A 16,245-nucleotide genomic window follows, 5' to 3' on the forward strand; every position below is an offset into this window, starting at 1 on the left:
ACTGACTGACTGATTTGACTGACTGACTGACTGATTTGACTGACTGACTGATTTGACTGACTGACTGATTTGACTGACTGACTGACTGACTGATTTGACTGACTGATTTGACTGACTGACTGACTGATTTGACTGACTGATTTGACTGACTGACTGACTGATTTGACTGACTGACTGACTGATTTGACTGACTGACTGATTTGACTGACTGACTGATTTGACTGACTGACTGATTTGACTGACTGACTGATTTGACTGACTGACTGATTTGACTGACTGATTTGACTGACTGACTGACTTGACTGACTGACTGACTGACTGACTTGACTGACTGACTTGACTGACTGACTTGACTGACTGACTTGACTGACTGACTGACTTGACTGACTGACTGACTTGACTGACTGACTGACTTGACTGACTGACTGACTTGACTGACTGACTGACTTGACTGACTTGACTTGACTGACTAACTTGACTGACTAACTTGACTGACTAACTTGACTGACTAACTTGACTGACTAACTTGACTGACTAACTTGACTGACTAACTTGACTGACTAACTTGACTGACTAACTTGACTGACTAACTTGACTGACTAACTTGACTGACTAACTTGACTGACTAACTTGACTGACTAACTTGACTGACTAACTTGACTGACTAACTTGACTGACTAACTTGACTGACTAACTTGACTGACTAACTTGACTGACTAACTTGACTGACTAACTTTGCTGACTAACTTGACTGATTTACTGACTGGCTGACTTAAAGTTAGACTTTTTCACTGAAGATTACCCTGACAAATCTCAAAGCAGTGGTGTCTAGAGCAGCTGATACTTTACCATCAGCTGTATAATGTACTGCAGGGTAAAATAGCCCAGAAACCCATTGCAGAATTTATACACACTCCAGTACAACCATCAACTTCAGTACCAGAACCTCTACCATCCACCTCAGCCCAGTAGGACCACAACATAACTCCACTCTCTTCACAATCATCCACAAACACCAGCACCCACAATTTAAGGTAAGAAATACTACTATTTCTATTGCATTTAGTCTTAAGCAGTAAAAACAATATAATACATCACTACAATTACATATTCACTTTCATTTTTGTAAGATCTGGGGGTCTAAAAAAAAGTTGTTTGACTTTTTTGGGGTCTCCAGGAATGTAACCCTATTTTTCCCATAAGTTCTTCAGTATCTAACATGGATTTATCTAACATGGTGTTTTCAGGAACGTAACTACATGTAATTTAACGGTCTACTTTATAAACCATACCCCCGGCCGGGATTGAACCCGCGGTCATAGAGTCTCAAAACTCCAGCCCGTCGCGCGACGGGCTGGAGTTTTGAGACTCTATGACCGCGGGTTCAATCCCGGCCGGGGGTATGGTTTATTTGCAATCGTGTCATTACGATTTCTTAAGTCTACTTTATATTAATATTTCTAGGTAATTTGATATGAAGATTTTAAGTTTTATTTTTTATTTTGCATGTGTGTAATAAAATTTTAGTGTATCTTGTGTCCCATTTTTATTTTCTTTGCAGGTACTCATCATTGGCCTTAAAAACTATGCCTTTGGGTACAGTAGTTGCTGCTCCCATTTCTCAAGATAATTTAGGCTCTGGAGCCAGCTCTGATTCAGAAGAGGATGCTGCAAGGTTTGTGTACACTTTAATTGACAGTAGTCTTCCATCAGCTATTTTTTTTATTTATTATCACACCGGCCGATTCCCACCAAGGCAGGGTGGCCCGAAAAAGAAAAACTTTCACCATCATTCACTCCATCACTGTCTTGCCAGAAGGGTGCTTTACACTACAGTTTTTAAACTGCAACATTAACACCCCTCCTTCAGAGTGCAGGCACTGTACTTCCCATCTCCAGGACTCAAGTCCGGCCTGCCGGTTTCCCTGAATCCCTTCATAAATGTTACTTTGCTCACACTCCAACAGCACGTCAAGTATTAAAAACCATTTGTCTCCATTCACTCCTATCAAACACGCTCACGCATGCCTGCTGGAAGTCCAAGCCCCTCGCACACAAAACCTCCTTTACCCCCTCCCTCCAACCCTTCCTAGGCCGACCCCTACCCCGCCTTCCTTCCACTACAGACTGATACACTCTTGAAGTCATTCTGTTTCGCTCCATTCTCTCTACATGTCCGAACCACCTCAACAACCCTTCCTCAGCCCTCTGGACAACAGTTTTGGTAATCCCACACCTCCTCCTAACTTCCAAACTACGAATTCTCTGCATTATATTCACACCACACATTGCCCTCAGACATGACATCTCCACTGCCTCCAGCCTTCTCCTCGCTGCAACATTCATCACCCACGCTTCACACCCATATAAGAGCGTTGGTAAAACTATACTCTCATACATTCCCCTCTTTGCCTCCAAGGACAAAGTTCTTTGTCTCCACAGACTCCTAAGTGCACCACTCACTCTTTTTCCCTCATCAATTCTATGATTCACCTCATCTTTCATAGACCCATCCGCTGACACGTCCACTCCCAAATATCTGAATACGTTCACCTCCTCCATACTCTCTCCCTCCAATCTGATATTCAATCTTTCATCACCTAATCCTTTTGTTATCCTCATAACCTTACTCTTTCCTGTATTCACCTTTAATTTTCTTCTTTTGCACACCCTACCAAATTCATCCACCAATCTCTGCAACTTCTCTTCAGAATCTCCCAAGAGCACAGTGTCATCAGCAAAGAGCAGCTGTGACAACTCCCACTTTGTGTGTGATTCTTTATCTTTTAACTCCACGCCTCTTGCCAAGACCCTCGCATTTACTTCTCTTACAACCCCATCTATAAATATATTAAACAACCACGGTGACATCACACATCCTTGTCTAAGGCCTACTTTTACTGGGAAAAAATTCCCCTCTTTCCTACATACTCTAACTTGAGCCTCACTATCCTCGTAAAAACTCTTCACTGCTTTCAGTAACCTACCTCCTACACCATACACTTGCAACATCTGCCACATTGCCCCCCTATCCACCCTGTCATACGCCTTTTCCAAATCCATAAATGCCACAAAGACCTCTTTAGCCTTATCTAAATACTGTTCACTTATATGTTTCACTGTAAACACCTGGTCCACACACCCCCTACCTTTCCTAAAGCCTCCTTGTTCATCTGCTATCCTATTCTCCATCTTACTCTTAATTCTTTCAATTATAACTCTACCATACACTTTACCAGGTACACTCAACAGACTTATCCCCCATCAGCTATACCTTGCAATAAATATTTAAAGGAAATTATATTTTCTGATAATTTATTTTGAGTAACATTTTTGCAGTAATAACTTGTGCATATAATTCACCCATCTGTAAAAGCAGCTGTGAGGTAGTATACAAAAATAACCCATACATAGGAGAAAGAAATTTATGATGACGTTTCACTCCAGTAGTAGTAGTAGTAGTAGTAGTAGGTTGGTAGACAGGGAGGTACTACCGTCCTGCCAAGTGAGTGTAAAACGAAAGCCTGTAATTGTTTTACATGATGGTAGGATTGCTGGTGTCTTTTGTCTGTCTCATAAATATGCAAGATTACAGGCATGTCTTGCTACTTCTACTTACACTTAGGTCACACTACACATACATGTACACGTTTATTTATACACACTCATCTGAGTTTTCTTTGATTTTATCTTAATAGTTCTGTTGGAGTGTGAGCAGGGTAATATTTAGTGAAGGGATTCAGGGAAACCGGTTATTTTCATATAGTCGGACTTGAGTCCTGGAAATGGGAAGTACAATGCCTGCACTTTAAAGGAGGGGTTTGGGATATTGGCAGTTTGGAGGGATATGTTGTGTATCTTTATATGTGTATGCTTCTAGACTGTTGTATTCTGAGCACCTCTGCAAAAACAGTGATAATGTGCGAGTGTGGTGAAAGTGTTGAATGATGATGAAAGTATTTTCTTTTTGGGGATTTTCTTTCTTTTTTGGGTCACCCTGCCTCGGTGGGAGACGGCCGACTTGTTGAAAAAAAATAAAAATAAAAAGTTCTTGGTCTTATTACTTTTCCTTTTATATCCATGGGGAAGTGGAATAAGAATCTTTCCTCCGTAAGCCATGCGTGTTGTAAAAGTCAACTAAAATGCCGGGAACAATGGGCTAGTAATCCCTTTTCCTGTAAAGATTACTAAAAAGAATAAGAAGAAGAAAATTGTCAAAGTGGGAAGTCTGAATGTGCGTGGATGTTGTGCAAATGATAAGAAAGAGATGATTGTGGATGTTATGAATGAGAAGAAACTGGATGTCCTGGCTTTAAGTGAAACAAAGCTGAAGGGGGTGGGAGAGTTTCAATGGAGAGGAATAAATGGGATTAGGTCAGGGGTTTCAAATAGAGTTAGAGCTAAAGAAGGAGTAGCAATAATGTTGAAGGATAAGCTATGGCAGGAAAAGAGGGACTACAAATGTATAAATTCAAGGATTATGTGGAGTAAAATAAAGATTGGATGTGAAAAGTGGGTTATAGTAAGTGTGTATGCACCTGGAGAAGAGAGAAGTGTAGAGGAGAGAGAGAGATTCTGGGAAATGTTGAGTGAATGCGTGGGGAGTTTTGAATCAAGTGTGAGAGTAATGGTGGTTGGGGATTTCAATGCTAAAGTGGGTAAAAATGTTATGGAGGGAGTAGTAGGTAAATTTGGGGTGCCAGGGGTAAATGTAAATGGGGAACCTTTAATTGAGCTATGTGTAGAAAGAAATTTGGTAATAAGTAATACATATTTTATGAAAAAGAGGATAAATATACAAGGTATGATGTAGCACGTAATGAAAGTAGTTTGTTAGATTATGTATTGGTGGATAAAAGGTTGATGGGTAGGCTCCAGGATGTACATGTTTATAGAGGGGCAACTGATATATCGGATCATTATTTAGTTGTAGCTACAGTTAGAGTAAGAGGCAGATGGGAAAAGAGGAAGGTGGCAACAAGAAGTAAGAGGGAGGTGAAAGTGTATAAACTAAGGGAGGAGGAAGTTCGGGCGAGATATAAGCGACTATTGGCAGAAAGGTGGGCTAGTGCAAAGATGAGTAGTGGGGGGTTTGAAGAGGGTTGGAATAGTTTTAAAAATTAAGTATTAGAATGTGGGGCAGAAGTTTGTGGTTATAGGAGGGTGGGGGCAGGAGGAAAGAGGAGTGATTGGTGGAATGATGAAGTAAAGGGTGTGATAAAAGAGAAAAAGGTAGCTTACGAGAGGTTTTTACAAAGCAGAAGTGTTATAAGAAGAGCAGAGTATATGGAGAGTAAAAGAAAGGTGAAGAGAGTGGTGAGAGAGTGCAAAAGGAGAGCAGATGATAGAGTGGGAGAGGCACTGTCAAGAAATTTTAATGAAAATAAAAAAAAAAATTTTGGAGTGAGTTAAACAAGTTAAGAAAGCCTAGGGAAAGTATGGTTTTGTCAGTTAAAAACAGAGTAGGGGAGTTAGTAGATGGAGAGAGGGAGGTATTAGGTAGATGGCGAGAATATTTTGAGGAACTTTTAAATGTTGAGGAAGAAAGGGAGGCGGTAATTTCATGCACTGGCCAGGGAGGTATACCATCTTTTAGGAGTGAAGAAGAGCAGAATGTAAGTGTGGTGGAGGTATGTGAGGCATTACGTAGAATGAAAGGGGGTAAAGCAACTGGAACTGATGGGATCATGACAGAAATGTTAAAAGCAGGGGGGGATATAGTGTTGGAGTGGTTGGTACTTTTGTTTAATAAATGTATGAAAGAGGGGAAGGTACCTAGGGATTGGCAGAGAGCATGTATAGTCCCTTTATATAAAGGGAAAGGGGACAAAAGAGATTGTAAAAATTATAGAGGAATAAGTTTACTGAGTATACCAGGAAAAGTATACGGTAGGGTTATAATTGAAAGAATTAGAGGTAAGACAGAATGTAGGATTGCGGATGAGCAGGGAGGCTTCAGAGTGGGTAGGGGATGTGTAGATCAAGTGTTTACATTGAAGCATATATGTGAACAGTATTTAGATAAAGGTAGGGAAGTTTTTATTGCATTTATGAATTTAGAAAAGGCATATGATAGAGTGGATAGAGGAGCAATGTGGCAGATGTTGCAAGTATATGGAATAGGTGGTAAGTTACTAAATGCTGTAAAGAGCTTTTATGAGGATAGTGAGGCTCAGGTTAGGGTATGTAGAAGAGAGGGAGAATACTTCCCGGTAAAAGTAGGTCTTAGACAGGGATGTGTAATGTCACCATGGTTGTTTAATATATTTATAGATGGGGTTGTAAAAGAAGTAAATGCTAGGGTGTTCGGGAGAGGGGTGGGATTAAATTATGGGGAATCAAATTCAAAATGGGAACTGACACAGTTACTTTTTGCTCATGATACTGTGCTTATGGGAGATTCTAAAGAAAAATTGCAAAGGTTAGTGGATGAGTTTGAGAATGTGTGTAAAGGTAGAAAGTTGAAAGTGAACATAGAAAAGAGTAAGGTGATGAGGGTATCAAATGATTTAGATAAAGAAAAATTGGATATCAAATTGGGGAGGAGGAGTATGGAAGAAGTGAATGTTTTCAGATACTTGGTAGTTGACGTGTCAGCGGATGGATTTATGAAGGATGAGGTTAATCATAGAATTGATGAGGGAAAAAAGGTGAGTGGTGTGTTTTGAGGTATATGTGGAGTCAAAAAATGTTATCTATGGAGGCAAAGAAGGGAATGTATGAAAGTATAGTAGTACCAACACTCTTATATGGATGTGAAGCTTGGGTGGTAAATGCAGCAGCGAGGAGATGGTTGGAGGCAGTGGAGATGTCCTGTTTAAGGGCAATGTGTGGTGTAAATATTATGCAGAAAATTCGGAGTGTGGAAATTAGGAAAAGGTGTGGAGTTAATAAAAGCATTAGTCAGAGGGCAGAAGAGGGGTTGTTGAGGTGGTTTGGTCATTTAGAGAGAATGGATCAAAATAGAATGACATGGAAAGCATATAAATCTATAGGGGAAGGAAGGAGGGGTAGGGGTCGTCCTCGAAAGGGGTGGAAAGAAGGTGTAAAGGAGGTTTTGTGGGCAAGGGGCTTGGACTTCCAGCAAGCGTGCATGAGCGTGTTAGATAGGAGTGAATGGAGACGAATGATACTTGGGACCTGACGATCTGTTGGAGTGTGAGCAGGGTAATATTTAGTGAAGGGATTCAGGGAAACCGGTTATTTTCATATAGTCGGACTTGAGTCCTGGAAATGGGAAGTACAATGCCTGCACTTTAAAGGAGGGGTTTGGGATATTGGCAGTTTAGAGGGATATGTTGTGTATCTTTATACGTATATGCTTCTTAACTGTTGTATTCTGAGCACCTCTGCAAAAACAGTGATAATGTGTGAGTGTGGTGAAAGTGTTGAATGATGATGAAAGTATTTTCTTTTTGGGGATTTTCTTTCTTTTGTGGGTCACCCTGCCTTGGTAGGAGACGGCCGACTTGTTGAAAAAAAAAAAAAAAGTTTCACTCCAACTTGGATCATTAACTAGTCACTAGTTAATGGACGAAGTTCGACTGAAATGTTGTCATAAGTTTCTTTCTGCTATGTGCAGGTTATTTATGTATTGTTCCAGTCACTGTATTATGCCTTTTTGTTCTTTGTGAGGTAGTATGCTAGAGCTTCATCTTTGACCATACCTTCTGTACTGGAAAGGAAGTAACACAGGAGTGCAGGAGTGAGAGTTATTAAGAAACTAGTAATGGTCAATGTATACTAAATGCAGGTAGAAGTTTTCAAGATTACATGTTATCTTACATGTTCCTGAAATGAGGAAAGAGCCGATATTGGTACCAGAGTGCAAAACATTTTAAAGGTTTCCATTTCACACTTGAATGACATGTTGGTAATATCTCCCTGGATTATAGCTGACTACCACCCAGTTGTTCTTGGGTTTCCAGTTATGCTCTACTGTGGGAGAGGTTAAATAGTTACCCATTTCTCCAATTATAGCTTAATTCTTTGGCTACGTCCTCACTATAGCATCTAGTGCTGTGATACACTTTTTTCACCTATCCAGTTTTGGATCATTCTCTCCACATATTCTTGTTTCTCAGTTCAGTTGGAAACTTTCATTTACATGACTGCCAAACCAGTATGTGGTAATCTTTCAAATGTAAAATATAGTAAACTCTCTTATAGAGCAACACTACACTGAAATTTTTTGTAAACGTGATTGAAAAAAGTGCATCTACAATGGCATACTATGTAAAAAAGCTTTGATAGTATGCTAGGATGGAAACATAAAATCATTAGCAAAATCTGTGTACCATGTGCTATGAAATTTTTCCCCTCTGACCAAAGTTAGGCTTAGGGGTCAAGTGTTTGGAAAAGCATAGCTACTGCTCTTCCTCACTGCCTAAAGTGCCACATACCTTGCTGTGTTTATCAACAATTCTGAATCTTATCACCCTGTTCCTTTTGGGTGCTCATTGTGGCACCCAAAAGAAATTAGCAATGCTAGAGATGTGGAAAAGAAAGATTAAGCAGCTCTTGACAGTATTGAAGAAATGAGAAATCTTAGATATGCTACAAGTGTAGGTGGTCTGCATATGTGATGTAGACCACCTACACTTTTGATCTGAGAAAAATCCATCATACATAGAGTTAGGAGACAATGAGAAGAAAATGAGAGCTTGTGAAAATAGTAGTGCAGATTGTAACCTGCTAAAACTAATATCAGAAGTTGCTAAATCTAAATAAGACAGACAAAGTGTGGAAAAAGACATTTATGTACAGTTCAGGACATTTATTAGAGGAAACATTTTGCCATGAATGGTTTCTTCAAGTGGACCAAAGAAGCCACTTGTTGTGAAATGTTCCCTCTAATAATTGTCCTGAACTATACATAAGTGTCTTCCACATCTTGTCGGTATCACCATACCAATTTTCAAGACAAGTTATTGAATATGTGGATTGAGAAGAAAACAAAGAATGGGGCATTGCTTAATGTTCAGATAATAAGGCATGAAGTCCTATCCTACTATGAAACTGTGTTTGAGAAGGAAGGAGAGCCTTTACAGCACTGTTGAATGCTCCTCACACTTCCATGTCAACGATCAATAATAATTCAAGTGTAAGATAACTATAGTACTTTCTGCAGAGTATAATAAAATATTTGGGAGCATATTTGAGAGTTTAGAACATAATCCTATTTTTCCCACATGTTCTTTGCTTCACATACCACAAATTTCCATGAGGCATCAATATTCAGGAATGTGCCCCACTTGTTATGAGAGAGTTTGCTTTACAGTGAAATGTTTAAATGTTTTAGAAACTATTTTGAGGAAATTCTTCCGTAGAAGTTGTTTCCATAGTGAGCAAGGCATCAAATATACAGATACATAATAGCTTATATATACTATATATACAGTCATTCAACCATTCCAAAATATATCTGTTAAAACGCTCCTAATCTGCAGGGGCTGAAAAATTACTGTGGGAGTTTGACACTACCATGGCTGGTTCCAGACCAGGCCCTCCAGTTGACACCCTGATTAGTGAGGCTATTGGTGTTTGCTGCATAATAACATTCCTTTTACAATGTCTTATATCCTACTACATTGGGTCCTCTTGCTTTCTGCTCTTTCATGTAAAGAAGACATTTTGTTGATTAGCACCTGCAGTGCCCTTGAACTTTTGTTCATTGCATACTGTATAGAAATATTCTTGGCACCATCAAGGAGAATAAGAGACCACAGTAAAGTTATAAAAAGTATTTCTTCATAGTGTTAGTTGGAAAGTGATCTAGGATGAGCTAGTGTGCATTACAAATAACAGTATACTGGAAACTGCAATTTTATATATCTGAAATAATTTTGTAATCAGGACACCCTTGCAAACATAACTCTGCTCTTGTAACTACTAATGTGTACAGTTTTCACTAAAAGCACTTGTATATATTATGAAAAACACTAACAAAGCATGTAGAAATGCAAGATGTAAAATTAAATGTTACTGTACATAGTTTGACAAAGCATTATTGCTGCATTTGACATTCAAGAACGCTGTAGCTCGTGCTGTGCTTGTCTTTCTTTGTCTTATTAAAAACATGAGTGCTGTATTTATTCAGGTTAGCCGCAGATGCTGCCATTGAAACCAAGGATGATAAACCAGCAGAAGGAGTTCCACGGTGCAAGGTGTGCAGTGGGACAAAGCATCGCAATAAAGGAGGGAAACCTGAACCTCTCATCATTTGTGGAAACTGCCGATCAGCAAGTGAGTGATGAAACTAGGATTCTGTGTTAAATTGTAGGCAATTTGGTAATTATTTCTTAGATTTTTAATATTGTAGTCAATTAAAAATTTTACTGTGAAATACTGTCTTACCATAATATTAGTACTTGACTTTTAACAGGAAACCCTCATATTAAATTTCTCTTAACAATATCTTTGATATACCGTACCTTTGATGAGTTCCAAGCGTTTTTCTACTCATGAAGCCTGGCCATGGGCCAGGCTCGTCTGGTGCTTGTGGTCAACCAGGATTTTACCACTGGTGGCCTACTGACCCACATATCCATTACATACATATTCAGTTGATTCAAAAAAATTATGGGGGTCTAGGATCCTATAGGTTACATTCAATTCAGACTTGGCAACCATAACTAAATTTTATATGTACAATTAATTTTGCTTCAGATTTAATATATTTAAATTCATTAATGTTGCTATTTATATGAATGAATAATGAATAATATAGGTAGTAGGTTGGTAGACAGCAACCACCCAGGGAAGTACTACCGTCCTGCCAGATGACTGTGAAGCAGAAACCTGTAACTGTTTTGCATGATGGTAGGATTGCTGGTTTCTTTTTTCTGTCTCATAAACACGCTAGATAACAGGGATATCTTGCTACTCCTACTAACACTTTGGTCACACTTCACAGACACGCACATGCATATATATATACATACATCTAGGTTTTTCTCCTTTTTCTAAATAGTTCTTGTTCTTCTTTATTTCTTCTATTGTCCATGGGGAAGTGGAAAAGAATCTTTCCTCCGTAAGCCATGCGTGTCGTATGAGGCGACTAAAATGCCGGGAGCAATGGGCTAGTAACCCCTTCTCCTGTAGACACTTACTAAAAAAGAGAAGAAGAAAAACTTTATAAAATTGGGATGCTTAAATGTGCGTGGATGTAGTGCGGATGACAAGAAACAGATGATTGCTGATGTTATGAATGAAAAGAAGTTGGATGTCCTGGCCCTAAGCGAAACAAAGCTGAAGGGGGTAGGAGAGTTTCAGTGGGGGGAAATAAATGGGATTAAATCTGGAGTATCTGAGAGAGTTAGAGCAAAGGAAGGGGTAGCAGTAATGTTAAATGATCAGTTATGGAAGGAGAAAAGAGAATATGAATGTGTAAATTCAAGAATTATGTGGATTAAAGTAAAGATTGGATGCGAGAAGTGGGTCATAATAAGCGTGTATGCACCTGGAGAAGAGAGGAATGCAGAGGAGAGAGAGAGATTTTGGGAGATGTTAAGTGAATGTATAGGAGCCTTTGAACCAAGTGAGAGAGTAATTGTGGTAGGGGACCTGAATGCTAAAGTAGGAGAAACTTTTAGAGAGGGTGTGGTAGGTAAGTTTGGGGTGCCAGGTGTAAATGATAATGGGAGCCCTTTGATTGAACTTTGTATAGAAAGGGGTTTAGTTATAGGTAATACATATTTTAAGAAAAAGAGGATAAATAAGTATACAAGATATGATGTAGGGCGAAATGACAGTAGTTTGTTGGATTATGTATTGGTAGATAAAAGACTGTTGAGTAGACTTCAGGATGTACATGTTTATAGAGGGGCCACAGATATATCAGATCACTTTCTAGTTGTAGCTACACTGAGAGTAAAAGGTAGATGGGATACAAGGAGAATAGAAGCATCAGGGAAGAGAGAGGTGAAGGTTTATAAACTAAAAGAGGAGGCAGTTAGGGTAAGATATAAACAGCTATTGGAGGATAGATGGGCTAATGAGAGCATAGGCAATGGGGTCGAAGAGGTATGGGGTAGGTTTAAAAATGTAGTGTTAGAGTGTTCAGCAGAAGTTTGTGGTTACAGGAAAGTGGGTGCGGGAGGGAAGAGGAGCGATTGGTGGAATGATGATGTAAAGAGAGTAGTAAGGGAGAAAAAGTTAGCATATGAGAAGTTTTTACAAAGTAGAAGTGATGCAAGGAGGGAAGAGTATATGGAGAAAAAGAGAGAGGTTAAGAGAGTGGTGAAGCAATGTAAAAAGAGAGCAAATGAGAGAGTGGGTGAGATGTTATCAACAATTTTTGTTGAAAATAAGAAAAAGTTTTGGAGTGAGATTAACAAGTTAAGAAAGCCTAGAGAACAAATGGATTTGTCAGTTAAAAATAGGAGAGGAGAGTTATTAAATGGAGAGTTAGAGGTATTGGGAAGATGGAGGGAATATTTTGAGGAATTGTTAAATGTTGAAGATAGGGAAGCTGTGATTTCGTGTATAGGGCAAGGAGGAATAACATCTTGTAGGAGTGAGGAAGAGCCAGTTGTGAGTGTGGGGGAAGTTCGTGAGGCAGTAGGTAAAATGAAAGGGGGTAAGGCAGACGGGATTGATGGGATAAAGATAGAAATGTTAAAAGCAGGTGGGGATATAGTTTTGGAGTGGTTGGTGCAATTATTTAATAAATGTATGGAAGAGGGTAAGGTACCTAGGGATTGGCAGAGAGCATGCATAGTTCCTTTGTATAAAGGCAAAGGGGATAAAAGAGAGTGCAAAAATTATAGGGGGATAAGTCTGCTGAGTATACCTGGTAAAGTGTATGGTAGAGTTATTATTGAAAGAATTAAGAGTAAGACGGAGAATAGGATAGCAGATGAACAAGGAGGCTTTAGGAAAGGTAGGGGGTGTGTGGACCAGGTGTTTACAGTGAAGCATATAAGTGAACAGTATTTAGATAAGGCTAAAGAGGTCTTTGTGGCATCTATGGATTTGGAAAAGGCGTATGACAGGGTGGATAGGGGGGCAATGTGGCAGATGTTGCAAGTGTATGGTGTAGGAGGTAGGTTACTGAAAGCAGTGAAGAGTTTTTACGAGGATAGTGAGGCTCAAGTTAGAGTATGTAGGAAAGAGGGAAATTATTTCCCAGTAAAAGTAGGCCTTAGACAAGGATGTGTGATGTCACCGTGGTTGTTTAATATATTTATAGATGGGGTTGTAAGAGAAGTAAATGCGAGGGTCTTGACAAGAGGCATGGAGTTAAAAGATAAAGAATCACACACAAAGTGGGAGTTATCACAGCTGCTCTTTGCTGATGACACTGTGCTCTTGGGAGATTCTGAAGAGAAGTTGCAGAGGTTGGTGGATGAATTTGGTAGGGTGTGCAAAAGAAGAAAATTAAAGGTGAATACAGGAAAGAGTAAGGTTATGAGGATAACAAAAAGATTAGGTGATGAAAGATTGAATATCAGATTGGAGGGAGAGAGTATGGAGGAGGTGAATGTATTCAGATATTTGGGAGTGAACGTGTCAGCGGATGGGTCTATGAAAGATGAGGTGAATCATAGAATTGATGAGGGAAAAAGAGTGAGTGGTGCACTTAGGAGTCTGTGGAGACAAAGAACTTTGTCCTTGAAGGCAAAGAGGGGAATGTATGAGAGTATAGTTTTACCAACGCTCTTATATGGGTGTGAAGCATGGGTGATGAATGTTGCAGTGAGGAGAAGGCTGGAGGCAGTGGAGATGTCATGTCTGAGGGCAATGTGTGGTGTGAATATAATGCAGAGAATTTGTAGTTTGGAAGTTAGGAGGAGGTGCGGGATTACCAAAACTGTTGTCCAGAGGGCTGAGGAAGGGTTGTTGAGGTGGTTCGGACATGTAGAGAGAATGGAGCGAAACAGAATGACTTCAAGAGTGTATCAGTCTGTAGTGGAAGGAAGGCGGGGTAGGGGTCGGCCTAGGAAAGGTTGGAGAGAGGGGGTAAAGGAGGTTTTGTGTGCGAGGGGCTTGGACTTCCAGCAGGTATGCATGAGCGTGTTTGATAGGAGTGAATGGAGACAAATGGTTTTTAATACTTGACGTGCTGTTGGAGTGTGAGCAAAGTAACATTTATGAAGGGGTTCAGGGAAACCGGCAGGCCGGACTTGAGTCCTGGAGATGGGAAGTACAGTGCCTGCACTCTGAAGGAGGGGTGTTAATGTTGCAGTTTAAAAACTGTAGTGTAAAGCACCCTTCTGGCAAGACAGTGATGGAGTGAATGATGGTGAAAGTTTTTCTTTTTCGGGCCACCCTGCCTTGGTGGGAATCGGCCAGTGTGATAATAATAATGAAATTGTAGCAAGATTTGGGTTGGACATTCTGTGGTTGGTTTTCAGTATAGAATCTGTACAACAATCTAAAAGAAAATGGGCTCTGCAGCAGATCCTTCATTAAAAAAAAATTGGAAAATCAAAGCACAGGAATTTGGCTAGCCTCGAATTTGATTGTTCAACTGTATTTTGTGGGTGAACTAATATTTAGGTTCACTTCAATGTAATATCCAAATGTGATTATAATTATAATTTAGTGTTGGTGGTGGTCTACTAGTATTGCTTCATGACAGTTAGGCCATACCTCTCACTTGCCTATTCTCACCAAGGCATTGTGTTACATAGTTATTTTTTCAACACACTGGCCATCTCCCATCAAGGCAGGGTGACTTGAAAAAGAAACACTTTCACCATCATTCACACAATTACTGTCTTGCCAGAGGTGTGCAGATATCTCTTAACCCCTCCTCCTCTAGAGTGCAGGCCCTGTACTCATGTTTTTTCCATACAGCCAAAAAATAAGAATGGATTTGTGTCAGTTTGACACAAACTCCTTATGTCACAGGTTGTTCCAGCAATTAAATTGCAGTTGTCCATTGATTACCTAGTTTTGTATTTTGTACTACATCTCTAGGGTTTGAAAATACCTAATGATGAATTTTAATTGTTGAAGGTATTCTCTGTAAAGACATGAGCTAGAATGCTAATTCTTGAAGCCATGCTCGGTAAAGACATGAGCTAGAATGTTAATTGGATGGGTAAGGAAAATTGGCATCATGCTGCCCAAAAAAGGATTCCAACTTTTAAACCATGATGAGTTAGAGCTTTTCCAAAATCTAGCATTTATTTCCTCTAAATTATGTATGTATGTATGTTTGACAGTTTGAAGCCTGTCATGATCTAAGATAGGAAATTTGAAAATATTGTATATTTTCCTTGAATTTGCTTTTATTTTTGTTCTGTCAGTCATTCAGTGCTTTGTCAAAATCTTTTTATATTTATGTGATGTGTTGTACCATTCATTTTGTGTGCTTCATATACATATTGTATATATTTTGTTGCTTCAGCTGTTTCTCTCCAAGGGAGGGTGATCCTGAAAAACTCAGCCATCTTCATTCATTTACCATGCCTGTGTATACGTGACTGTATAATTAGTATGTAAATGTATTTTAGGGATCATCCTAGGAAAGGATGGAGGGAGTGGGTTGGACATAAGCAGGCATGTGTGAGCATGTTAGGTAGGAGTGAATGGAGACAAATGGTTTTTGAGACTTGATGAGCTGTTGGGGTGTAAGCATGGATTCAGGGAAACTGGTTAGCCAGACTTGAGTCCTGGAGGTGGAAAGTACAATGCCTGCACTTTAAAGCAAGGGGTTTGGGATATTTGCTGTTTGGAGTGACATCTGAACTGTCATATCTGCACGCCTCAACAAAGACAGTGATTATGTGTGAAAGATGGTGAAAGTACTTTTCTTTTTTGGGTCACTCTGCCTAAGTGGAAGATGGTTGGCATGTTGAAAAAACAAATATTCTATTTCTTTTTAATACTTTTATTTTGCATACATTGTCTTTAGCTCTTGAATGTTTTCGTTTTGTTAGTCTTTCAATATTTTTTTCAGGATGCAACATATGTTTATGAAGGTTTCTTTAAGATGTATGCAGATACAGTATAACTAGATTCAAAGAAAATACATTTTTTATTTTCAGGCCATCCTACTTGTATTGACTTGACACTGATTATGGTGTCAAAGATTGAGGCTTACAACTGGCAGTGTATGGACTGCAAGTCTTGTGTTACTTGTAATGATCCAGATGATGAAGACAAGATGATCTTTTGTGATATGTGTGATCGAGGGTGAGTCATTTTTGCTATATCTGCATGTACAATTTAGGTTTTTGAAATTAAGAGTGAGAGAATGAGAGAGTGAGAATGGGAGAATGAGAGAGTGAGAAT

General features: G+C 39.3%; 1 protein-coding gene across 4 annotated transcripts in view; it reads left to right on the forward strand.

Moving 5' to 3' along the window:
- Positions 1-16,245, forward strand: part of e(y)3 (enhancer of yellow 3) — a 115,756-nt gene that overhangs the window by 74,038 nt on the left and 25,473 nt on the right. For all 4 annotated transcript variants that reach the window (XM_070101727.1, XM_070101725.1, XM_070101728.1 and 1 more), the window contains 3 exons: positions 1,562-1,675; positions 10,100-10,245; positions 15,999-16,146. In XM_070101727.1, the coding sequence (XP_069957828.1) occupies positions 1,562-1,675; positions 10,100-10,245; positions 15,999-16,146 (408 nt within the window). The remainder of the gene's footprint in view (positions 1-1,561; positions 1,676-10,099; positions 10,246-15,998; positions 16,147-16,245) is intronic.

This window comes from Cherax quadricarinatus, chromosome 78 (genome assembly GCF_038502225.1).
Source record: "Cherax quadricarinatus isolate ZL_2023a chromosome 78, ASM3850222v1, whole genome shotgun sequence".
In the NCBI taxonomy this organism is placed as follows: Eukaryota; Metazoa; Arthropoda; class Malacostraca; order Decapoda; family Parastacidae; genus Cherax; species Cherax quadricarinatus.